At 41.4% G+C, this 23,504-nt stretch overlaps 2 protein-coding genes and 1 long non-coding RNA gene across 6 annotated transcripts in view; 1 reads left to right on the top strand and 2 right to left on the bottom strand.

Moving 5' to 3' along the window:
- Nucleotides 1-18,071, top strand: part of LOC311032706 — a 41,590-nt gene extending 23,519 nt beyond the window's left edge. The window contains exons 1-3 of one of the 3 annotated variants that reach the window (XR_014599205.1): nt 9,231-13,318; nt 13,873-16,431; nt 17,311-18,071. This is a non-coding gene — a long non-coding RNA (uncharacterized lncRNA). Of the gene's footprint in view, nt 1-9,230; nt 16,432-17,310 lie in introns of those variants that run through there. The other 2 variants (XR_014599206.1, XR_014599204.1) reach the window with 2 other exon arrangements.
- The window catches only part of LOC311032703 (uncharacterized protein), a 72,304-nt gene extending 52,339 nt beyond the window's left edge, over nt 1-19,965 (bottom strand). Inside the window, exons 1-4 of one of the 2 annotated variants that reach the window (XM_084039679.1) lie at nt 19,765-19,961; nt 19,391-19,464; nt 18,082-18,323; nt 17,267-17,349 (exon numbers count right to left, since the gene is read on the bottom strand). In XM_084039679.1, coding sequence (XP_083895805.1) covers nt 17,339-17,349; nt 18,082-18,323; nt 19,391-19,464; nt 19,765-19,872 — 435 coding nt within the window. In that variant the 5' untranslated portion in view covers nt 19,873-19,961 and the 3' untranslated portion in view covers nt 17,267-17,338. Of the gene's footprint in view, nt 1-17,266; nt 17,350-18,081; nt 18,324-19,390; nt 19,465-19,764 lie in introns of those variants that run through there. The other variant, XR_014599202.1, reaches the window with a different exon arrangement.
- LOC311032694 (uncharacterized protein) overlaps nt 1-23,504 on the bottom strand; it is a 177,243-nt gene that overhangs the window by 58,331 nt on the left and 95,408 nt on the right. The gene's annotated exons all lie outside the window — the stretch shown is intronic.

The following is a 23,504-nucleotide window of genomic DNA, read 5'->3' as shown; positions in this document are numbered from 1 at the left end:
TGTTCAGACTTCACCTTGACTCTACATAGCATGACCCACTAACACCCTCCCTCGACACCCCCCCCCCCCCCCCCCCCCCCCAAAAAAAAAAAAAAATCCTTACCTATAGCACTCTGATCTTAGCACTGTTGCTTGTGAAATACTTTACTCAGATGAGGACCTAACACTTGTTCTATTTTTAGCTCTTACTGCATCGGCAACGATACGTCGTGGTTTCTTTGTTTCCTTCTCTTGACAAATGTACTTATTGTAAGTCGCTTTGGACAAAAGCGTCTGCTAAATGACCTAAATGTAAATGTAAATGTGAATGATTGACAAACGCGATCATAGTTGTGTATCTCAACTCGCACTGGGAAACAGGAAGAGACAATACATTTAATAAATGTGAAGAGCAGATAAAAAAATATGTGTATTTCAACGGTATATCTGCGCTACTACTGTCTACTACCATACACACTCTCTGTCTGTGTGTGTGTGTGTCCCTCTCTCTCTCTCTCTCTCTCTCTCTCTCTCTCTCTCTCGCTCTCTCTCGCTCTCTTTCGGATAAATACAAGTGTACAAACTTCTTGGTTACAGAAACATGGCGTATTCATTTTATGGGGTTTAATGGAAAAAAATAGCTCTGAATGAACAACAGCTGAGCAGAAGCGCTTGTCGACCACCGCGGAGAAATACGCGTCTGGTCTGAACTGGGGGTGCGCGGATTGCTCGCGATTTTCGGCGGCGCTTTCGCGTGCAGTGTGCCTGGTTCACACTGGAGGCGGTGCGCCGCCGAAAATCGCGAGCACATTGCTCTAGACTATACAATGCGGACAAAATGAATTGCAGGAATCTCTGCAAGAGAAATATCTATCCTATTAAGATGAGGCACAGATCATATAGTTGTCTTAGTTTAAATAGTTAGGCACTACATTCTCAGAATGGATTTACCTGCAGCCTGACTTAGAACCAACATAATCTTTTAAAGTTTTAAGGACCTTTAAATAGGGCTTTTTTGGCTTTCACTCAACATTTGAAATGTGCCGACCACTTTATACAAAGTCTCCATTCCAGTCTTGTGATGCTGAATTAGATCAGATAGCATCAGTCCTGGTGGTTTTTAATTGTAGGTTGTGTTGAATGTATCAATAAATAATGCATGAGCTCTTATAAAGGAAAACACATTTTATCTTTGGTGGTCCAGTCGCAACGTTACAGGACATGGTCTTGAAGAACCTTCACAGTGTCACCTAAAAATATATAATATTTACATACCTTTCTCTTGGAGCGGCCATATACACAGGAGAAGAACTTGTGTATGACAATGAACACCCTAACTGTCCATGGCGACATGTATGTATATATCTATTTCTATTTACACATTTTGTTTCTTTGACACACGCACACACAATGATGACATTGTGTGTGTGTGTGTGTGTGTTTACACTTTACACTGACACAAATTTACACTTTCTAATGTGTACAAGTAAATATCTGTTGTGTTTTTTTAATATCATAGAAATCCTAGTCTCCAATTATTCTTCAAATGCTGCTATTTAAGTTTTTCCCATGCTAAAAGTAGCTCGCTTTGTTCATCCAAAACAACACTTAAAAAATTTCCACTCCAAGAGAAAGGTATGTAAATGCACATTTTTTTTTTAGTATGTCTCGTTATGGAATGCGAGAATTACAAGAAATGTTTTTAAGTTTCAGTAAAGTAAGAGTTAACTGCACAGAGTTGTGTGTTGTGTGTGTCGGACAGCTTCCATGATGTTGCTGTGTAATGGTTGAGTGTGAGAGGCTGTGAGGGTCTGATATGGTATAAATACAAATGGGATGGCACTTGGCATGTCACTTTGATGATGCAAAACGTGTTATCAAATGTTTTGTAAGGGCGTCTTCCAGGCTCTTATCTTCCCGGACCAGACCTAATTATTATGTCTGGTCTGGGAATATTACATTGTAATAATTTATTTACTTGTTTTAGTTCAAATAGCTTCAATAACTTAAATTCCACACCGGCTCCAAAACTCAGGAACAGGTTGGATTTTCTGCACTTTTTACATCAGTCAAAAAGCGTTTAGAGGGTTTTTGACCACTCAGAGCCACCGTAGAGCCCACAAACAAATAAAATAAAGCTCAGTTTTAATTGTCCAGTTCTTCGACATTTGAAATTGTTATGGAGGAAATTACTTTCTTTTTTTTTAATTCATTTCTCTTTTTTTTTGGGAAACCAATAAAATGTTAAGAAAAAGAGTGTTTCTCATCGGTTTATTTTTTTTAATACTAAACCTGCTGTGTGTGTGTGTGTGTGTGTGTGTGTGTGTGTATGGTTGAGTGTGAGGGTCTGATATGGTATAAATACAAATGGGATGGCACTTGGCATGTCACTGATGACGCAAAACGTGTTATCAAATGTTTCGGTAAGGGCGTGAAATGTTTTACACCCTGATCTGAACGTCTTAGTTAAAAGAATAGGTGGCGCTCTCCTGGTAATTTCCCTGAAATACTCGGTGGTGTGTGAGCGTGTCAACAGATTGAAATGCTATCTTGACAGCCCTGACATACAACACTATGGCCCAATCCCACTGTCCGTCCTCCAGCCTTCAACAAACTGAAATCACTAAATGGTTGAGTGTGAGAGGCTGTGAGCAGGGCCGTAGCAAGGGTTTAGAAATCAGTGAGGTCCAGAATTATTTACTTCATTTCTGGACGAGCAAAATTCATACCAAAATGACACCTAAACACAACCCAAGATATACACTACATACAAAAATGTTATTCTGTTAGTTTTTGAGACTTCTAATTATTTGCTCCACTTATGCTAAGCTAAAGCTAACAAGCTGACAGCTCTGTGTGCACACTATAGGGCCCACAGCTCATTTATTCCCTCGGGCCCCATAGTGGGATAATCTGACCTTAACCGAGATCAAAATTCTTTCACTTCTTCAAATAAAAAACTTCAGTCATCAGTTTCCATTGGCCTCAATGTAAAAACACACAAACCTGCTCCAGAGACAAACACACACATATTGCTGGCAGAACCGGTTCTATGTTGACACACACATACATAGTGCATACGGACACACACACACACACACACACACACACACACACACACACACACACACACACACACACACACACACTACCACGTTGGAAACACTTTTCTACATTCAGACTTGAGGCTGATTTTGAAACAATTCAAAACTCCCAATAATGTATTTTATTGTTTCCGTCTGGTCGGTTCAAATGAATGAACTGGTTTCTGAAATGTCAAAATGAACCTGAGGTCAGATGCAACCAAGAGTCTAGAATCATCAGTCATCAATGTCTGACTATGAGTTATTGTTTCCTGCACGAACAAACATTTTTAATTTTGCTTTTCTTTTTCTTTTGGTAGTAGGTTCAAGTTGGCATAACACAGTATCACATACTTCACAGTTTCGTTTTCCAACAGGTTAACCCATTCTGATAAAAACACAGACATCCAGTCCTGATGGAGCAGTTTAACTTTTCATTGTGATTATCACATAGTTATCCCTATTTAATGTTTCAGCAAAAACATCACAATGTACTGTATTTAAATATAAAACCCAAATAATAAACAAAAAGCAAGAGTTGATGTGAATAATCCAGCCTTTATTGTGTAAACAACAGATTTTTATATTTGGTGGTCTTTTGCACGCTTTCACACATTAACTCAAGCTTATCAAAATAATAATTCACCAAAAGCATTTAATCAACAGTTAATTCCAGTAAATCCTGCTGCTTTCGGACTGTGTCTGGGCTTTTTGTTTCATCTCTTCAAAACGTTTCTCAAACCTCTTCATTAGTTCTTCGCCATGCACCAGAACTTCCAAAGAACAATAAAAAGATATAGTACCTTCTTTGTAGTCAAGTTTGATCAGATTGTCCTGTTGAGTTTCCTTGAGGTTAGGATACTTTCTCTTCATTACGTCCAGCCATTCTCTCACTAATGTGCTATAGAAGACCAGGTTGAATTTCTTCCCGTTACGTTTATCATAAAAAAGAACGTCTTTGTTGTCTTGCAGTATATCTTTTCTTTTTCCTTTGCGGAGTCTTGTGAGACATCTTTCAGGAGGAGCAGGCATCTGTATCAGATATAAAAAAAAAAGAACAGTTTTTATTTGTGAATGACCATGGCTATGATGAATGGTACAACACATTCAATATTCTGCTGTGATGTTGTACCTTGTATTTCCTGCGCTGTGGGGTGGTTTCCAGGGACGGTGTCTGGACATTTTGTTTCATCTCTTCAAAATCTCTCTCAAATGTCTCCCTTAGTGCTTTGCCATGCACCAGAACTTTCACAGAAGACTTAAAAGTTATAGTACCTTCTTCAGACTCAAATTTGAGTTTCCTCGAGGTCAGGATACGTTCTCCTTATCACGTCCAGCCATTCTCTCACTAATGTGCTACGGAAGACGAGGTTCAATTTCTCCCCGTTACACTTTGATCTGTGTTCGTCCCTTTTGTTTTCGCTGAGTCCTTGGGGGTATTGTATAGGAAGAGCAGGCATCTGTATCAGACAACAAAAAAGAAAATGTTACATTTGTAAATGACCATACCACTGATGAATGGTACAACACATTCAGTATTCAGACTTGCCGTGATGTTTTAGGGTCCTATGAAATCCAAGCAATCCAAGCAATTTTAGAGCACTTTCCCCATCAAATGGTGTCAATCAACCCAGTGTCGGCTGATGTGAAGAGCTTTTCCCTTTTCATTTATACTCTCTGCCTTGTTCACATACAGCCAATAAAATAGTGCCACAACTATTTTCACCATGTAAAGGCATGCCCAACAATTAAAGAAGGCCAAGTTTTAAAACTGGATTGATGAGCACAGATAATTGTTTTCATTGTTCATGTGTTTTTGTTTTTTCTACTTGTGGATTATATATTTGATCTAGGGCTGGGATGATGTTAGTTTCTTTTTTATATCACGGATAATCACAGATTTGTTTTTCACTAAAAGATGTGTCGCAGTATAAATATGTTTCTTGACAGAATGTAATGGGATACCATTGTGTTTTAGTGCCATTTCAAGTTTTAAGCATATTTTGATAGTTATCGGGATAATAATGTGAATCGTAATTATTCTGGCCAGAATAATCGGGACTAAACTTTTCGTACTGACCCATGTCCACTTGTAACGTTTTTTTGTTACCTGCCTAGGGACTGCGGATGTAAATTAGCATACTTGCTCACTGATGTTTAAAGTCCCAGTCGGCAAGTCCGGCGGACCTAGGGCACTCTGTCAGATTTTGAATGTTTACAACTCTCACGCTCCTCCCCCACGACCACCGAGCTCCTCCCCCACGACCACCGAGCTCCTCCCCCCACGACCACCGAGCTCCTCCCCCCACGACCACCGAGCTCCTCCCCCACGACCACCGAGCTCCTCCCCCACGACCACCGAGCTCCTCCCCCCACGACCACCGAGCTCCTCCCCCACGACCAACGAGCTCCTCCCCCACGACCACCGAGCTCCTCCCCCACAACCACCGAGCTCCTTCCCCTCGACTTCGTGCCCTTTGAAATCCCTTAGATCACGCCACCTTTGAAACACGGGTCTGATGTTGACTCTGGTTTTATCACGGGCCCCGTCGCTATCTCTCTTTTATTTCCTTATTTTCCACCGGTGTTTTCTTTGCCTTGGTTGTTATCGTCCTCCTCGTTTCGGTTTTTAACCGGGGAATTAGAAGCTTGTTCCTACTTCCCTCCGCCTCCCCCCTGTGATAGTGGTACGACCCGAGAGCAGAGGGGCTCTGTGTGTGCACGAATAAAGCAGCAGGGCTGCTGCGCCTGATTGGACAGGAGGACACGGGCCTTGTTGATATTTTGCAAAACAAACAGGCTCTACGTGCACGTAGAGGCACGTAGAGGCATGCTTTTTTTTTTTCTAAAACCGGATGATTTATCTTGTTCTATCGTAGTATAGTGTCGGCTTCAGTTAATATGATCAAAAAAATGTTGCTGACTGGGACTTTGATGACTCAACATGTTCATAAACATGCTCTGTCCCTATCAAATACACAAATGTGATCATTAAGTAGTGGAAAAATATGTCTCTTTAATTTCTCCTTTTTCCTTTTTCAGTGTCTGTGCAGGAAAGTTTAGAGAGGAAGTTTGGCAAGCAGGGGGGACCCATCCCTGTTGTACCGACCGCTGACTTCCAGGCCCGAGTAGCTGTGAGTAAAATACACACACACACACACACACACACACACACACACACACACACACACACACACACACACACACACACACACACACACACACATTGTTTTGCACACACACTGTTTTTAAAGTGTCCTTTCTTCAGATTAACTGAGACAAACATTAATCCTCCTTTGCAGGGTGCCTCTGAGAAGGATATTGTTCACTCCGGGTTGGCCTACACCATGGAGAGATCTGCCCGGGTAAGTGACCATGCATAACAGAACGCCATCCAACCTGTTTTAGTGAGCAGTCTCCAGATGAAACACAATTTTAAAATGTACGCTCATTGCAGTGGTTCTGACTTTTTCTGTTATCTCTCACTGTAAACCACCAAGATTTCTATCAACCATTAACGATACGGAGTCAATCTGTGACAAACATTCAGCCCTTGAGTGATTTCAAGACCTCCAAGCCTATTGTAAAGATTTAAGGTCGTCAAGGTAGCAAGAAGACATTAGCTAAGGTTTCAATTTCTTTATCATTTCATTGTTTTAATGGATCAATTTTCTGCCACTTTTATATCTTGATCATGTGAACTGATTCATTAGGAATTATTGGCAAAAAGGTGATTGTTAAAATCAAATTTTAATTTCTTTGTTAATAATTGTCGATCTGGAAGGAACCATGAAAGATGGTTGTCGGTTGTTGATGGCCTTTGTGCAGCTCTATCCTTTTCTTTAACCAGCATTATATAACACGCTCTCTTCTGCCTTTCTAGCAAATCATGCGCACGGCAAGCAAGTACAACCTGGGTCTGGACCTTCGGACGGCCGCCTACGTCAACGCCATCGAGAAGGTCTTCAAAGTCTACAACGAGGCGTGGCTTACCTTCACATAAACGGCCAATCAGGACGCACGCGTCCCTTACTTTCACCCACTGATCACCCTCTGCTGCCTCTTCCCCCCTCAGCCTTCAGAACATATCACTGTTACCGCTGCTCTTTGGCTATTACCCCACACACACACACACACACACACACACACATACACACACACTAGCCTGGTATTTATCCTGTGATCCACCTGCTGCCATTATACTGTAACCACATCTGTTTGAGTATGGCCCTGTTCTCGTCTTTGACAGAGGTTGTATTGAGAAAAAGCAGAGAGAGTAACATCCTGTCTACCGCTGCCCTCGTATTAACGTTCATGACGATGCTGATGGCAGCCTTGTTCAGAGCGCACTTTTCTTTTTTATGGCTAAATACACGTAAGACCCTCCTGGTTGTTTCAGTTGGCAGCACTACAGATGCCTTATTTCAGAAAGAGGTCGGCTCTAGAATGGAGACGGCCACTACAATTTGACTTCAACTAAAAAGGGATTTAGATTTAACTTCATGTGAATAAAAGATAATTTCATGAATCTTGAGTTTGTCATCTCACTCTTCAGACGTAATGGTTAGTCGTGAAGTTGCCAAGGTTAAAGGGTTTTTTTTTTGGTGGGAGGATTGTTGCTTGTCTCCCCATCTTTTCCTGCTTTCTTGTCGCTTTATCTATTGTATTAAAAGCAGCTTCTCCCCGACTCCTTCGCTGGCCAAGAAAGGGGAGCAGGGAGGGCGCCAGGTGTCACTGTGACCGCCCGTCCCCTTGTTGAATCTTCCTCGGTTTTAATCGTCCAGTTCTTTGACATTTGAAATTGTTATGGAGGAAATTACTTTATTTTTTTTTATTCATTTCTCTTTTTTTTGGAAACCAATAAAATGTTAAAAGAAAGTGTTTCTCATCGGTTTATTTTGTGTGTGTGTGTGTGTGTGTGGGGCTGTGTGTGTGTGGGGCTGTGTGTGTGTGTGTGTGTGTGGGGCTGTGAAATCAAACAAATGGGACGGCACTTGGCATGTTATCAAAATGTTTCGGTAAGGGCGTGAAAAGTTTTACACCCTGATCTGAACGTCTTCCACAAACAAATAAAACAAGCTCATCCACCTCGTCACTCAAAGTAAGACGCTGTCACAGTTAAAAGAATAGGTGGTGCTCTCCTGGTAATATCCCTGAAATACTCGGTGGTGTGTGAGCGTGTCAACAGGTTGAAATGCTATCTTGACAGCCCTGACATACAACACTATGGTCCAATCCCACTGTCCGTCCTCCAGCCTTCAACAAACTGAAGTCACTAAATGGTTGAGTGTGAGAGGCTTTTACTGGAGCTTATTTACTTCATTTCTGGACGAGCAAAATTCATACCAAAATGACACCTAAACATAACCCAAGATGCCATTGTGGGCTTCCCAGGAGCCAAACCCTACGAAGGCAACATTTTGGAGGCCGACTGCCACATCTTGATCCCTGCGGCCGGAGAAAAGCAGCTCACGCGTGTCAACGCCCCCAAGATCAAGGCCAAGGTTAACCCTCACTTTGATTTTCCTGAGGTGCTGTGCTTTAAGTATTCATTTGTGGTCATGTGACATGTGTGTTTATTTTGTGTGTGTTTTGCCTCCTTTCAGATCATTGCTGAAGGTGCCAATGGTCCCACCACTCCAGACGCTGACAAGATCTTCCTAGAGAACAACATCATGGTTATTCCTGTAAGCACAAACGACGCATGCACACACGAATGCAAACTACCACGTTGGAAACACTTTTCTACATTCAGACTTGAGGCTGATTTTGAAACAATTGAAAACTCCCAATAATGTATTTTATTGTTTCCGTCTGGTCGGTTCAAATGAATGAACTGGTTTCTGAAATGTCAAGATGAACCCGAGGTTAGATACAACCATGCAACATTTTCACAGACCCATTTTTAATTTCACTTTTCTTTTTCTTTTTTGTCCGAACTTGTCTCACTGGTTTGAAGTTGGCATAACACAGTATCACATACTTCACAGTTTCGTTTTCCAACAGGTTAACCCATTCTGATAGAAACACAGCCATCCAGTCCTGATGGAGCAGTTTAACTTTTCATTGTGATTATCACATAGTTATACCTATTTAATGTTTCAGCAAAAACATCACAATGTACTGTATTTAAATATAAATATAATAAACAAAAAGCAAGAGTTGATGTGAATAATCCAGCCTTTATTGTGTAAACAACAGATTTTTATATTTGGTGGTCTTTTGCACGCTTTCACACATTAACTCAAGCTTATCAAAATAATAATTCACCAAAAGCATTTAATAAACAGTTTATTCCAGTAATATTCTTCCCAAATGGAAATAAAAAATGCAATCAAAACTAATTCCAAACAGAGGAGTGAGTACCAAACAGTCGGATGTGTGAGTTTGTGATGTTTGGTCCTGCAGGACATGTACCTGAATGCTGGCGGTGTGACGGTGTCTTATTTTGAGTGGCTGAAGAATCTCAACCACGTCAGCTATGGAAGACTGACCTTCAAATATGAGAGAGACTCAAACTACCACCTGCTCAGTGAGTACAAGACCGCTCTTCATTCCTACATTACCTGCAGACGGACTAGAGTGAGACTCAATCAGAAGATCCATTATTACATTGTTAATCCTTGTGACACAATACCAAAGCAATATAGAAAACACCACGAGGAGGAACTGCAGTAAATGTATAAGAAGGAGGGGGAGCCCATCAACATGTAATTGATTTTACAACCCAGTTGTATTTTTTTGTCACTGAAACTAATTTAACAAAGCCTTGATGACCGTGACAGTGACTTCACAACACTTACAAAATCACTTTTTAAGCTAGTTTTTTAACATTCTTTGCAGACTTCTGGTCCTCAGGGCCTCTGAGTTTTTTGCGATAATTTCCCATCTTGTTCATTAGGATTTGTTGCCAGTCACAGGATAAGATGAGTCGCTTGAGGCAAGGATATTTACCAAGAAGTGCCTCAACCACATCACGCATCTGTGCAGCTGATGGATTGGCTGCATATGTATATATAGTTTCAGCCAGCTTCTCAAGTATGTCTGTCTTGACCTTAAAGTCATAAGTCATAAGTGTTCCATTCCTCGTGTAGTCTTCAGTGGCTCTTTCAAGGTACATCTCAGTTTCGTTTGCAAACTTTGGAATGAGGAACTGCTTTGGCAATGGCTGGCATCGTTCTGTGGTACTTTGCCCGATAATGGTGTCCTGTGAAGAAGACGTTCCAGCAGATCCCTGCTGAAAAAACCAGCTGAGACCAGCTTAGGATGGTAGATGGTTTTAGCTGGTTTAACAGGCTGGTTGATGGTTTTAGATGGTCTTAGCTGGTGGGTTTGGATGGTTTTAGATGGTCTTAGTGGTTTTAGCTGGTTGATAGTTCTAGATGGTTTTAGATGGTCTTAGCTGGTTGAACAGGTTGGATGATGGTTTCAGATGGTCTTAGCTGGTAAATAGGATGGTTGATGGTTTTAGCTGGTTGGTGGTTTTAGCTGGTCTTAGCTGGTTCAATAGACTGGTTGGTGGTTTTAGATGGTCTTAGCTGGTTCAATAGGCTGGTTGATGGTTTAGGTGGTCTTAGCTGGTTGATGGTCTAAGCTGGTTGAATAGGGTGGTTGGTGGTTTTAGATGGTCTTAGCTGGTTCAATAGGCTGGTGGATGGTTTAGGTGGTCTTAGCTGGTTGATGGTCTAAGCTGGTTGAATAGGGTGGTTGGTGGTTTTAGATGGTCTTAGCTGGTTCAATAGGCTGGTGGATGGTTTAGGTGGTCTTAGCTGGTTGATGGTCTAAGCTGGTTGAATAGGGTGGTTGGTGGTTTTAGATGGTCTTAGCTGGTTCAATAGACTGGTTGATGGTTTTAGATGGTCTTAGCTGGTTCACTAGGCTGGTTGATGGTTTAGGTGGTCTTAGCTGGTTGATGGTCTAAGCTGGTTGGATAGTCAGTTGGCAATGAGGACAAGGGATTTTTTACCCAAAGTATACAAAATTACTCAAATGAACATAAGTACTGGGCCCATAAAAAAAGTCAACTGAATAGACTAACAGAAGACAGAACAGACTTAAACAGACCTACCTAATAAACACAAGAGGGGAACTCATATGGGTGGTCAGCCCAAACTAACAAAAGAGGGGTAACTTCAAACACTGAACACAAAAGACAACTAATTTACAAACAAAACAACTTACACTAAACACAATCTATACCTAACCAAACAAAACTGAAATTACTAATTCAAACAAAATAAAAAACTGCAATAGTTGTGTTTTCTACTTACTTTGGGCGGAATTATAGAACCTTAACTCTTTTGAACTTCTCTTTATTAGTGTTATTACTTGTAGTGATGGTTGGACAGAAACAGTCACGCACAAATAACTCACATAAAATGACATTTAATAAGGCCTACTTTAAACAGTAGTATATACAAAAACTCTTAACAAAATCAAAAACATTCGGCATAACACTAATAGCATAAGGGAAAGCTTCAAGCAGTAAATTGAGTATGAGTGTGCACGTGTACATACAGTAGAAAGACAGGAAAGAGGACCTTCTGTGTGGCATTGTCATATTCCACCCATCTCAGTTGTTCCTATGTTCCCACAACATCAGGTCACTCCACATACAGTCTTTTGTGTATAAAATGTATATCCAACAACATCATGTAATGGAGAAACATGTCTGATTTGTGAAACCTATACTATTTGTGAAAATGCAATAGGCGCATTTGACTGAGCGGTGAAGTGTGCCTTTATGGCATTTTCACAAATACAATAAAGGGTTTACAAATGAGAGACTGATGAATGTTTAGCCTTTAATCCAGGCAGGATTTGAGAATCTGGACCTGGTGTAATGTTGTCCACATGCAAAAAAAACCCAACAAAAAAAACTAATAATACTAATAATAATACTGTGCCTTTATTTGACTAAATGTTTTCAAAAACAGAGCCTGTGTCCTAATGAATCTTATAGTCCAGTTTTGAAAAGTCTAGTTTCAGTGGTTGGATCTGGTCTCAAACTGTGAAATACCCCTTTTTCAAAAATAAAATAAAAGTTTCTAATAGCATTTTTTTAAACAATCAGTGGGTTAGGCTGTGACCCCCTAATTTTCCCACAAGTGCCGAGTCGGAGGCCATTCAATGTCGTCAATTGAGATCCGACGTGCCCAAACACTTGCATGAATGGACTTCAAACACTTTTAAAACAAACTGTATTTTGCAGAAAGTTACATTTCATTTAATTAATATGCTTTTTTCTCTCTTTCTTTGTATATACCTTGACACTTTTCTTCTGTATTAAAGCAGAAGTAAGTGATATATTTGTGTTAATATAAGTCTTAAATAGTTATATCTTCCGACAGCAATCACTTACATAGAGTGTTTGGACTGAAACACGGGTCTCTCAGTCCCTCTGCTCTGCTCTGAGCCGAGGAGAAAACATTTATCGTATCCTACAGTTTTTATCCAATGAGTAACGGCATGCAGGGCTGTGTGCAGCCAAGGAACGCCGTGAATGTGGTGACGTAGGGACGAGGACTGTTATGGTGCGTTCAAGGAAACTCGTATTTTTCCGACCGTGAAGTGGTACCAGTTCGATCTGGTACGAGTTCACCGGTCGGAAGTTACGAGTGGCCGTTATAGTGACTTTCACCGGTAAAACAGGTCGGAAAAACACGAGTGGGTTGCCTGAAATGCTACAAAGTCGTAAGTTGTGACTTGAAGCTGTAATTTACGATTTCAAAAGCCTGCCTGGAACGCAGCATTAGCGAAAACGACCGGACCACTTACTTCTGCTTTAATAAAGTAAAAAAAACAACAACAACAACAACAAAAAACACTTGCATGCGAACTGTACCCCATTCCGAGCGGGTCGCCTTGCACCAAAAGACGAGGAGCAACGTCTCTAGAAGGTAACTGGCTTGTTTTTCTCACGGTAACCATGCAGGTAACACATCAGTGCAATTAGTGCGAGTGCGAACCGCTGAAAACTCACGCCGTGGCTAACGCACGTATACGTAAACGTCGTCACGCCGACTCAGCTGTACAATCGCGAGATATCTTCTGGCGGTAAAACACTCCGGTTCGGCATGCAAAACAGGCTGTGGCAATAATGTATGCATATGTAAAATACACGGCTGACGGCTTCAAGGCTATAGTTCCTGTTAGTCACATAAAGTCTTTTATTGCTGAAAAACACCGCGCTGACATATTATATCAGATTCTTTGGGAGGAGAAATACTACAACGGCCAGGTGTTGCTGATAAAAGGTAAAGTAATAATATTAGCCTAGCTACTAGCATAGCTATATAACGTTGAGCTAATGGTACTTGCTCAGTATGTTAGCTACTAGATAGCGCCGTTAATTGATGTAGATTCTGGGGTTTGTTCGTTGCAAAGGAAAGGCAACAGTCCCGAGTGAAGCTCTGGAACCGTGGGCTGTTAGGCTGTAACCGACAACAGTAGCCAAACGAGCAGGAGGACCGTTGTGTGCGCTAGCTAGCGCTAGCCGAAGTTAGCATCGAGCTAGGCCTATACAACGGTCTTCATACTCGTTACCACTTGGGCTCCAGTTGTCGGTGATAATGGGCGTCGACCCGCGGCTCCAGCGCACTTGAAATGTCCTGAGAGAGACGAGCTAGCACTCGGTGGCATTCGGGACCATTAGCGGGGCTAGTAGCCCTCCTACTTTGCTGCATGGAGCTTCACTTGAGTTTTGTGGTGGCACCGTTAACGTTACCCAACGCTTGTTTGTGACAAACTCAATCAACTAATTTTTAAGATCAACAGATTTCTCACTTGCATAAACTTACTTTTTCATCAGATACCAGAGAAGAGGTCCTTGACTGTGTCAACGACCCCACCACGAGGATAAGAGTCCCAAAGATTAAGGACATGATGGATCAAGACGGCTCCTCTGAGACATCAGAATTGCAGTCAAACAAAAGGAAAAATGTAAGGCATTTTAATTTAATATGTACTTAAAGCTTTCTGTGACGGCTCCATCCTCTCTGGGTCGGTTTGTTTCTGTGTTTCCCCTTTCTGGTCCTGACGCTTTTGGGTGGAGACATGTAGATTGTTAAACTGGGTGCACCTGGCCTTTGTCTCAGTTGATTACCTATATAGGACGCCTCTCTGCTCAGTTGTCTCTCTCCCTGATGTTGATTTAAAGGTGTACAGAACTACATTTCCAGCAGTAATTACTAATTCCTGTATCTTCTCTAGGTGTACAGAATATGAACAAAAAACACAGGAGCTGGAGAAGGAGCTGGAGGTATACAGAAGAGCAAACCTTTCACTACAGGGAAACCTTGATGAGGTTCTTCGACGGGCCTTCTCCGACAGTAAGTCGTTGAAAAAAAATGCTGAATTAGCAATGGGCCTCTTGCACAACAACCATTCTGGAAATACAGGCCGGGCATTTCTGCCTGACACACCTCCTCTGGTACCTTTAGAAATGAGTCATCAACTGGGGGCCGCTCACAGGATGTAAAAGCAAAGTACATGAATCACGTCCAAATTGTTACTGTGCAAGATACCTAGGAGGGTTACCTGTCAGAGAAATGCTTGCTGATGTTTTGTGAGAGTATAAAGAATACGTTGTTGATACATTTGAGAAAGCTACAACCACAGTGTCTTTTATTTCTGTCAGATCCACAGTTTCTCAACCAGCCAGCCATCGCTGAGACAGTCCCCCAACAAGTCAGCTCCCAGTCTGTTCTCAGCCAGCCAGCCATCACTGAGACAGTCCCCCAACAAGTCAGCTCCCAGCCTGTTCTCAGCCAGCCAGCCATCACTGAGACAGTCCCCCAACAAGTCAGCTCCCAGCCTGTTCTCAGCCAGCCAGTTGGCTCCCCACAAGTCAGCCCTCCTTCTCTCCCACCTAAGAGTCGGTCACAATCCGACACAGAGCCAACCAGCCTAGAGAAGAGAGATGGGAAGGTAAATGACAATGTACTGATCATTGTGGGTGTACATAAAATAGTACCCTGATCAACATTAATAGTGTATAAAATTGCAAGATGTTGTCGGTTGATCCTGTGAATGATCTACTTTTTCCTCTGGATGTAAACATGCTTTAAGAAATGATCACAGACCCTGGAGCCCAGATCAGCTGCAGAGGAGTCTTTGTTGACAGCTCCTTTTTAGCGGCAGTTAATGAAAGCAGTGTTTTTTCCCCCTATTTTTTAACACTGTAAAACTCGTTGTCACACGAAAGAGCAATACAGTAGTGGTCTCCTCTGTGTCTTTTCTTCTAGTGCCTCAGTGTCATGTATTACTGTCTCTGTCTTCAGCTGTCATTTTCACTGTCTTTCGCTGTCAGCCAGCGGAGGCAACCAACCCCGTGACGTCACTGACTGTCGAACAACAAGATGGCTGCACCCCATCTAAAAAAAAAGCAATTTTTAACTTTCTCCCAAATGCTTTAATGTGTTAGTTTGCCTGATTTTTAGCACAGTGGAAATCCGTTTAATGGTTTATGTTAAATTGGCTGGGTGCTTCATTTCAACTTTAAAGGAGAAAACCAACATTTGGGGAAATGATCTTGTCTAAAACCTTTCTAAACTAAGCTGACATACCATCATTGCATTTGGCACTTTTAAGGGAGAAAGCAAGCAGGTTCAATTTCAAATGAGCTATCTAGCTAATTAAAAGGTTTTGAACAAGCTACTTTCCCAAAATGTTGGTATTTGCCCTTAAAGGTGTACAGAAAAGAAAACTGAATTTGAGCCCACTCTGGGTCATAAAATTAGTGTAAAAACTCATCTATCAGACGATGGAGGCCAAACTTTGTGCAAAATTCTATTTTTGAGTAAATCCGGGATGAAAGTGTTGTATTTTGTTGTATTTTTTTTCCGCATTGGACAATGCAGGCGCACAGATTATACGTCAGCCTGTACACGATTCAAAAGCCACTGATATTGGATCTGTCATCCGTCATTCAAACGTCTAAACACGCACACACACGGAGCTTGGACTCGCCCCAAGCTTTGAATATCCTGCCCGCTCAATAACGACCAATCAAATCGGTTTACCTTACTCGGGTAAAGTCGTTTTGCTGCTCGTGACAACTCGGCGCGACAAACGGGACAAACGGCCATTTCTGTACACCTTTAAGGATCAAAATGACAACTGTAGCAGTAATGCATCTCTAATTATTATTGTTTCCAGATCAACATTGGTGCTGACATTTGGCTCAACGAGGACACATGGAGCAGGATAAATTGTGCCACAAAGGACTCCATATTCGTAAAAGAACTGGCTGTGGCAATTTGGGGGACCACAAATTTAAAGGGACGGAGTGTTAGCGGAAAAGGGTGCCCCACCAAATCTGCCGAGGCCAAGCCCCCACTGACACCCGCAAAGTTGGGAATAATAAAAGGTAAGGTGAAGCACATTTTCATATATTTTAAGTCAGACCATTGAAGCGATATTCCGGCGTAAGTGTAAGCCATGGTCAAACACACCGTAACACCGAGTCAGACCCCCCCTCGAGAGATCAATTTACCCGACCGCTAGATTTCCACCAACTTCAGAAAAGACCGCACTATCGCCACACACGGCGCTGTACGGATCCACTGTCCAACCGCAAAACGCCGCTTTTAGCCACAAATAATGCTCAGAACTGCACCAAACTTCATCAATAGTCCATACAGGGTCCCAGCACGTAGTACGAGCCGTCAAACATCTGTTAGCTTTGCCTGTTTTCTTTAACTCCGCCGCACTCGGTGATCGACTCGTCAGGGCTTCCCCACCAACAAGCGGCTCCAGGAAGAGAAGTAGGTGAGTTGTATCAGCTAAAGAAAACAGGCAAAGCTAGCAGATGTTTGACTGCTCATACTACGTGCTGGGACCCTGTATGGACTATTGATGAAGTTTGGTGCAGTTCTGAGCATTATTTGTGGCTAAAAGCGGCGTTTTGCGGTTGGACAGTGGATCCGTACAGCGCCGTGTGTGGCGATAGTGCGGTCTTTTCTGAAGTTGGTGGAAATCTAGCGATCGGGTAAATTGATCTCTCGAGGGGGGGTCTGACTCGGTGTTACGGTGTGTTTGACTGTGCCTTACACTTACGCTGGAACATCGCTTTAATAAGCTGTAGGCAATTTTCTAAATATTTCCCGACCTGAATATGAATTCTTAAATGAAATAAATGAATCCCTCTTCTCTTATCAATCCTTTTTCATTGTTTTGAAACTCAAATGAATGTAAGGCAAACATTTAATTCGAGTCATGGTCTGATACACTTTTATTTTTAATCAAGAGTGCTTCCGGAGGCGCCTGGATACATTTCAATTGGAGCCTGCGGAGAGAGACAAGAGATGGAGACAAGTTGGACATTATTTAACAGAAAAAATCATGGACATCAACAGGAAGGACAAAAAAACAAAGAAATGAATTTTTATTTTTTATTTTTTTTTTAGGCCTTGTCTTCTTGGTTAAGCTCTATTTTTCTGTTGGTTAAGATTTATTGTTCTGTTGGTTAAGCTCTATTGTTCTGTTGGTTAAGCTCTATTGTTCTGTTTTGGTTAATAAATTGTTTTGAGTTAATCTTTCTCATCTTGCTGATTATTTACTATAACTGTATTTTATACATTCTTAACTTTAAAGGGATAGTCCACCCAAAATTCAAATTTTCCTCATTATTATGAGTGACATTATGAGTGACAGTTGAATTTTATTTTTTATTATTTGAATTGCAGTAACCTACTTTGTGACCACTCAATATCAGCCCGACCAGCCAATACCAGCCTGACCAGCTAAGACCAGCTTGACCAGCCAAGACCAGCCTGAACAGCTAAGACCAGCTTGACCAACCAAGACCAGCTAAGACCAGCTTGACCAACCAAGACCAGCTAAAACCAGCTTGACCAACCAAGACCAGCCCAGCCAGCTAAGACCAGCTGACCAAAACCTAGCTAAGACCAGCCTGACCAGCTAAGACCATCTGACCAAAACCTAGCTAAAACCATCAAACCAGCATAAGATGCAGAGTCAAAGTCAGTTGACTGTTGACCACCGGAAATGTACAAACCTTCAATAAGTGGAACAACCTTTATGGTGTCTTTGTCTTTAACTTTGTCACTTTGATGAAGAGTAAAGTAATCCGGAAATTCGTAATCCAAATACTGAAGACTGAACTCATAAGGAATTTCAAACTTCTCCTTCACAATAGTTTGGAGCTCCTCCACAGTGGATGGGATTCCTGATGGAAGGACCAACTTCTCAATTCGGTCATCAATTTTTACTCGGAGCTTTGCCTCCATCTCTGTCAGCCTGACAAGAATGTGAATAGACAAAAGTTCATTAGCATCACAAGTGTATCTTTTCATCATTACTTTTATTTATTTGTCAATACATTTGTTTCCTGCAATACACCTGTTTTCCATTGTGATCACTTAGATTTAAAGACAACTCTCTTCAATTAAAAGTTGAGTCAGCAGGATGCTAATTAAATTTGTCCAACCACCAAGGAGGCAAAAGAAAGTCTTACTGGCTACCTTTTGTGTGTTGGCGTGTATGTTGGGAGTTATGTGTCATAATTCATACTGCTACCGTGTGTGCTCAACTGATTTCGGTTTTACGTGGCACACTGCTTACGGATAATAACATTTAAGAGCTGTCTTTAAATGTACATTTTTAACTAAAAAGGGATTTAGATTTAACTTCATGTGAATAAAAGATAATTTCATGAATCTTGAGTTTGTCATCTCACTCTTCAGACGTAATGGTTAGTTATGAAGTTGCCAAGGTTAAAGTTTTTTGTTTTTTTTTGGTGGGAGGATTGTTGCTCGTCCCCCCATCTTTTCCTGCTTTCCTGTCGCTTTATCTATTGTATTAAAAGCAGCTTCTCCCCGACTCCTTCGCTGGCCAAGAAAGGGGAGCAGGGAGGGCGCCAGCTGTCACTGTGACCGCCCGTCCCCTTGTTGAATCTTCCTCGGTTTTAATCGTCCAGTTCTTCGACATTTGAAATTGTTATGGAGGAAATTACTTTTTTTTTTTTTATTAATTTCTCTTTTTTTTGGAAACCAATAAAATGTTAAGAAAAAGAGTGTTTCTCATCGGTTTATTTTTTATACTAAACGTGTGTGTGTGTGTGTGTGTGTGTGTGTGTGTGTGTGTGTGTGTGCTCATGTTTACACGAAGAGTAAAAATCCTGATATTATTCTGATCATGAACCAGTTTCAATTAAACTTCATAATAACTGCTAAATGTTCTGCAGCTTTTCTAATTAAAGTCTCAATATTTAGGTCTTCAAATCTTGTCTCTTAGAGTCTAAAGTACGAGACTGTTAACTACAGCTGGACTGTGTAGGTCCATCCTCTACGGCTGTGATGTTGTACCTTGTATTTGTCGTCCTGTGAGGTGATTTCTCAGTGGGAAGGTGGATACCACAGCTGCTTCTTGAAGGCACGAGCTGAAAACATTAAGTTTAACTCTTCAAGGCTTTTTAGGCTTTCAGTGCATGCTTGGTGGTTGGTCATGGTTACTGAAGTAGGTCTTTTTGACACTACTTTGTAAAAGTTTACATGATGAAGTCTACAACAATCATGGACTACTTTCATCTTCAATCCTTAGCTCGCTGGCTGTTTTACGTCACTGACAAGACTGCTCATGTCTTTTTTTTAAATGCAAGATTCATTTGTTTTTGATAACTATATGTTGAAATAACAATTCGGTCAACAAAAATTTGAAGGACAAATAGATGTATTCTTACCGAATCTGGTGAATCGGAGAGCTTCTGTGATGTTGCTGCGTAATGGTTGAGTGTGAGAGGCTGTGAGGGTCTGAATGGTATAAATACAAACGGGATGGCACTTGGCATGTCACTTTGATGACGCAAAACGTGTTATCAAAATGTTTTGGTAAGGGCGTGAAATGTTTTACACCCTGATCTGAACGTCTTCCAGGCTCTTATCTTCCAGGACCAGACGTAATTATTATGTCTGGTCTGGGAATATTACATTGTAATAATTTATTAACTTGTTTTAGTTAAAATAGCTTCAATAACATAAATTGCACACCGGCTCCAAAACTCAGGAACAGGTTGGATTTTCTGCACTTTTTACATCAGTCAAAAAGCGTTTAGAGGGTTTTTTGACCACTCAGAGCCACCGTAAAAAAAAAAAAAAAAAAAAATCAACAAACGAGCTCATCCACCTCGTCACTCAAAGCAAGACGCTGTCACAGTTAAAAGAATAGGTGGCGCTCTCCTGGTAATTTCCCTGAAATACTCGGTGGTGTGTGAGCGTGTCAACAGGTTGAAATGCTATCTTGACAGCCCTGACATACAACACTATGGTCCAATCCCACTGTCCGTCCTCCAGCCTTCAACAAACTGAAGTCACTAAATGGTTGAGTGTGAGAGGCTTTTACTGGAGCTTATTTACTTCATTTCTGGACGAGCAAAATTCATACCAAAATGACACCTAAACATAACCCAAGATGCCATTGTGGGCTTCCCAGGAGCCAAACCCTACGAAGGCAACATTTTGGAGGCCGACTGCCACGTCTTGATCCCTGCGGCCGAGAAAAGCAGCTCACGCGTGTCAACGCCCCCAAGATCAAGGCCAAGGTTAACACTTTGATTTTCCTGAGGTGCTGTGCTTTAAGTATTCATTTGTGGTCATGTGACATGTGTGTTTATTTTGTGTGTGTTTTGCCTCCTTTCAGATCATTGCTGAAGGTGCCAATGGTCCCACCACTCCAGATGCTGACAAGATCTTCCTAGAGAACAACATCATGGTTATTCCTGTAAGCACAAACGACGCATGCACACACGAATGCAAACTACCACGTTGGAAACACTTTTCTACATTCAGACTAGAGGCTGATTTTGAAACAATTCAAAACTCCCAATAATGTATTTTATTGTTTCCGTCTGGTCGGTTCAAATGAATGAACTGGTTTCTGAAATGTCAAAATGGACCGGAGGTCTCACTGGTTTGAAGTTGGCATAACACAGTATCACATACTTCACAGTTTCGTTTTCCAACAGGTTAATCCATTCTGATAAAAACACAGACATCAAGTCCTGATGAATTAGTTTAACTCAGCCCTGTTTGCTTTTTAATTTTGATTATCACATAGTTATCCCTATTTAATGTTTCAGCAAAAACATCAAACAACAAGCTTATCAAAATAATAATTCACCAAAAGCATTTAATCAAACAGTTAATTCCAGTAATATTCAACATTTAATTGATGTTACAACCCAGTTGTGTGTGTTTTTTTTAATGTATCCGTCTGACATTCCTCCCTCCCTGGTTGAGTTCCATTTGAGGCAATCCTGCTGCTTTCGGACTGTGTCTGGGCATCTTGTTTCATCTCTTCAAAACCTTCCTTAAACCTCCCCATTAGTTCTTCGCCATCCACCAGAACTTCCACAGAAGAATAAAAAGATATAGTACCTTCTTCGGACTTGAGTTTGATCAGATTGTCCTGTTGAGTTTCCCTGAGGTTAGGATACTTTCTCTTCATTACGTCCAGCCATTCTCTCACTAATGTGCTACAGAAGATGAGGTTGAATTTCTCCCCGTTACGATTATCATGAAAGAGAAAGTCTTTGTTGGCCTGCAGTATAATTTTTCTGTTTTTTTGCTGAGTCTTGTGAGGCATCTTTCAGGAGGAGCAGACATCTGTATCAGACAACAACAACAAAAAAAGATTTTTTTTTATTTGTAAATGACCATGGCAATGATGAATGGTAAAACACATTCAATGTTCAGCTGTGATGTTGTACCTCGTGCTGTGGGGTGGTTTCCAGGGACTGTGTCTGGGCATTTTTTTTCATCTCTTCAAAATCTCTCTCAAACGTATCCCTCAGTGCTCTGCCATGCACCACAACTTTCACAGAAGACTTAAAAGTTATAGTACCTTCTTCGGACTCGAGTTCGGGATACGTTCTCTTTATTACGTCCAGCCATTCTCTCACTAATGTGCTATAGAACACGAGGTTACGTTTATCATAAAAGAGAAAGTCTTTATTGCCATGCAGTAACTTTGATCTGTATTCCTCCCTTTTGTTTTTGCTGAGTCCTTCAGGGTATTGTATAGGAAGAGCAGGCAACAAAAAAGAAAATGTTACATTTGTAAATGACCATACCACTGATGAATGGTACAACACATTCAGTATTCAGACTTGCCGTGATGTTTTAGGGTCCTATGAAATCCAAGCAATCCAAGCAATTTTAGAGCACTTTCCCCATCAAATGGTGTAAATCAACCCAGTGTCGGCTGATGTGAAGAGCTTTTCCCTTTTTATTTATACTCTCTGCCTTGTTCACATACAGCCAATAATATAACGCCACAGCTATTTTCACCATGTAAAGGTATGCCCAACAATTAAAGAAGGCCAAGTTTTAAAGGCGCCACATGTAAGAATGTGGCCAAAAACGAAATGAATAACGTTGTTCATGGACGTCGGAACTATTTTCTGAGAGGGGGGGCGGGACCTTTGTTGGGCGGGTCGGGGGAGTAACTGGATAAACGGTCCGTTATAACGAGTTGTTTTCACGTTTTTCGCTTCAAAATAAAAGAACGAAAAACGGAAAATGACTCGTATCCCGTTATTCGTTTTAAAATCGGAAAACGACTCGTTAACTGATATTAGATATTGTGTTTATGAATGGGATTCGGGGATGAAATAACAGTGCCATTTTTCATTCCAGATTTTGCCGTAGGCGACGTCTTTTTTACCCGGAAGGCGCTGTGTTATGCCGCGAAATTACCTGAAAGCCTACTTTGAGACATTTGGGGGGAGCTCTGAAACACTGTTCATAAACGCTCTGACAGCGTCTGACGCTCGCGTTTTGAAGTAAACCCACTGTTTTAAACACGCAAAACACGCATTAATTAACATAGTGTAGAGTATCGTTAGTCTTTCCTGCTTCCTAGTGTTGCGCAGCCAGGTTTTCAACCTGCGCAGGGCTTGGAAAGAGCGCTCGGATGCCGCGGGGAGGCTGATGGGGGGCGGATAGGAGTGGGGGCGGCGGCACCCCCCGCACCCCATCATAACGAGCTCTTTTGGGTTTCGTTGCCTCGAAACTGGCAACCCGTGGTTGCTCGGCAGCTGAGACTCTACTGACTGCAATGATTTGTAGACGCCGGTGGGTGGCGCCACGTGCCAAAACATGTTTTCAGAACATAAACATGATTTGCCGTCTGCAAAAGATTTTTTTAAAATGCAAATATTTTGTCTGTACTGTTGTTGTTAGTGAGTTCAGTATGTTATATGATCATTATGCCTGAGTCTCTATGACATATTAGGATGATTTTACGGCCAGTTGCTTTAGATTTCTTACATATTGTACCTTTAATATAAAAATGTTAAGGCTTAGCTCTAGTGGATGGCTTAGCCATTTATCAGATCTTCTCTGTATTAAAATGAGGAGCCAAGCAGAATGAAAAGAAGTAAAAAGTACATCCAATAAAGGATAAAAACAATCAGAATAAAGT

This window comes from Eutrigla gurnardus (assembly GCF_963514095.1).
Source record: "Eutrigla gurnardus genome assembly, chromosome: 22".
Classification (NCBI taxonomy): domain Eukaryota; kingdom Metazoa; phylum Chordata; class Actinopteri; order Perciformes; family Triglidae; genus Eutrigla; species Eutrigla gurnardus.
The sequence above is the reverse complement of the archived record's forward strand: the minus strand, read 5'-3'. Positions and strand labels throughout refer to the sequence as shown.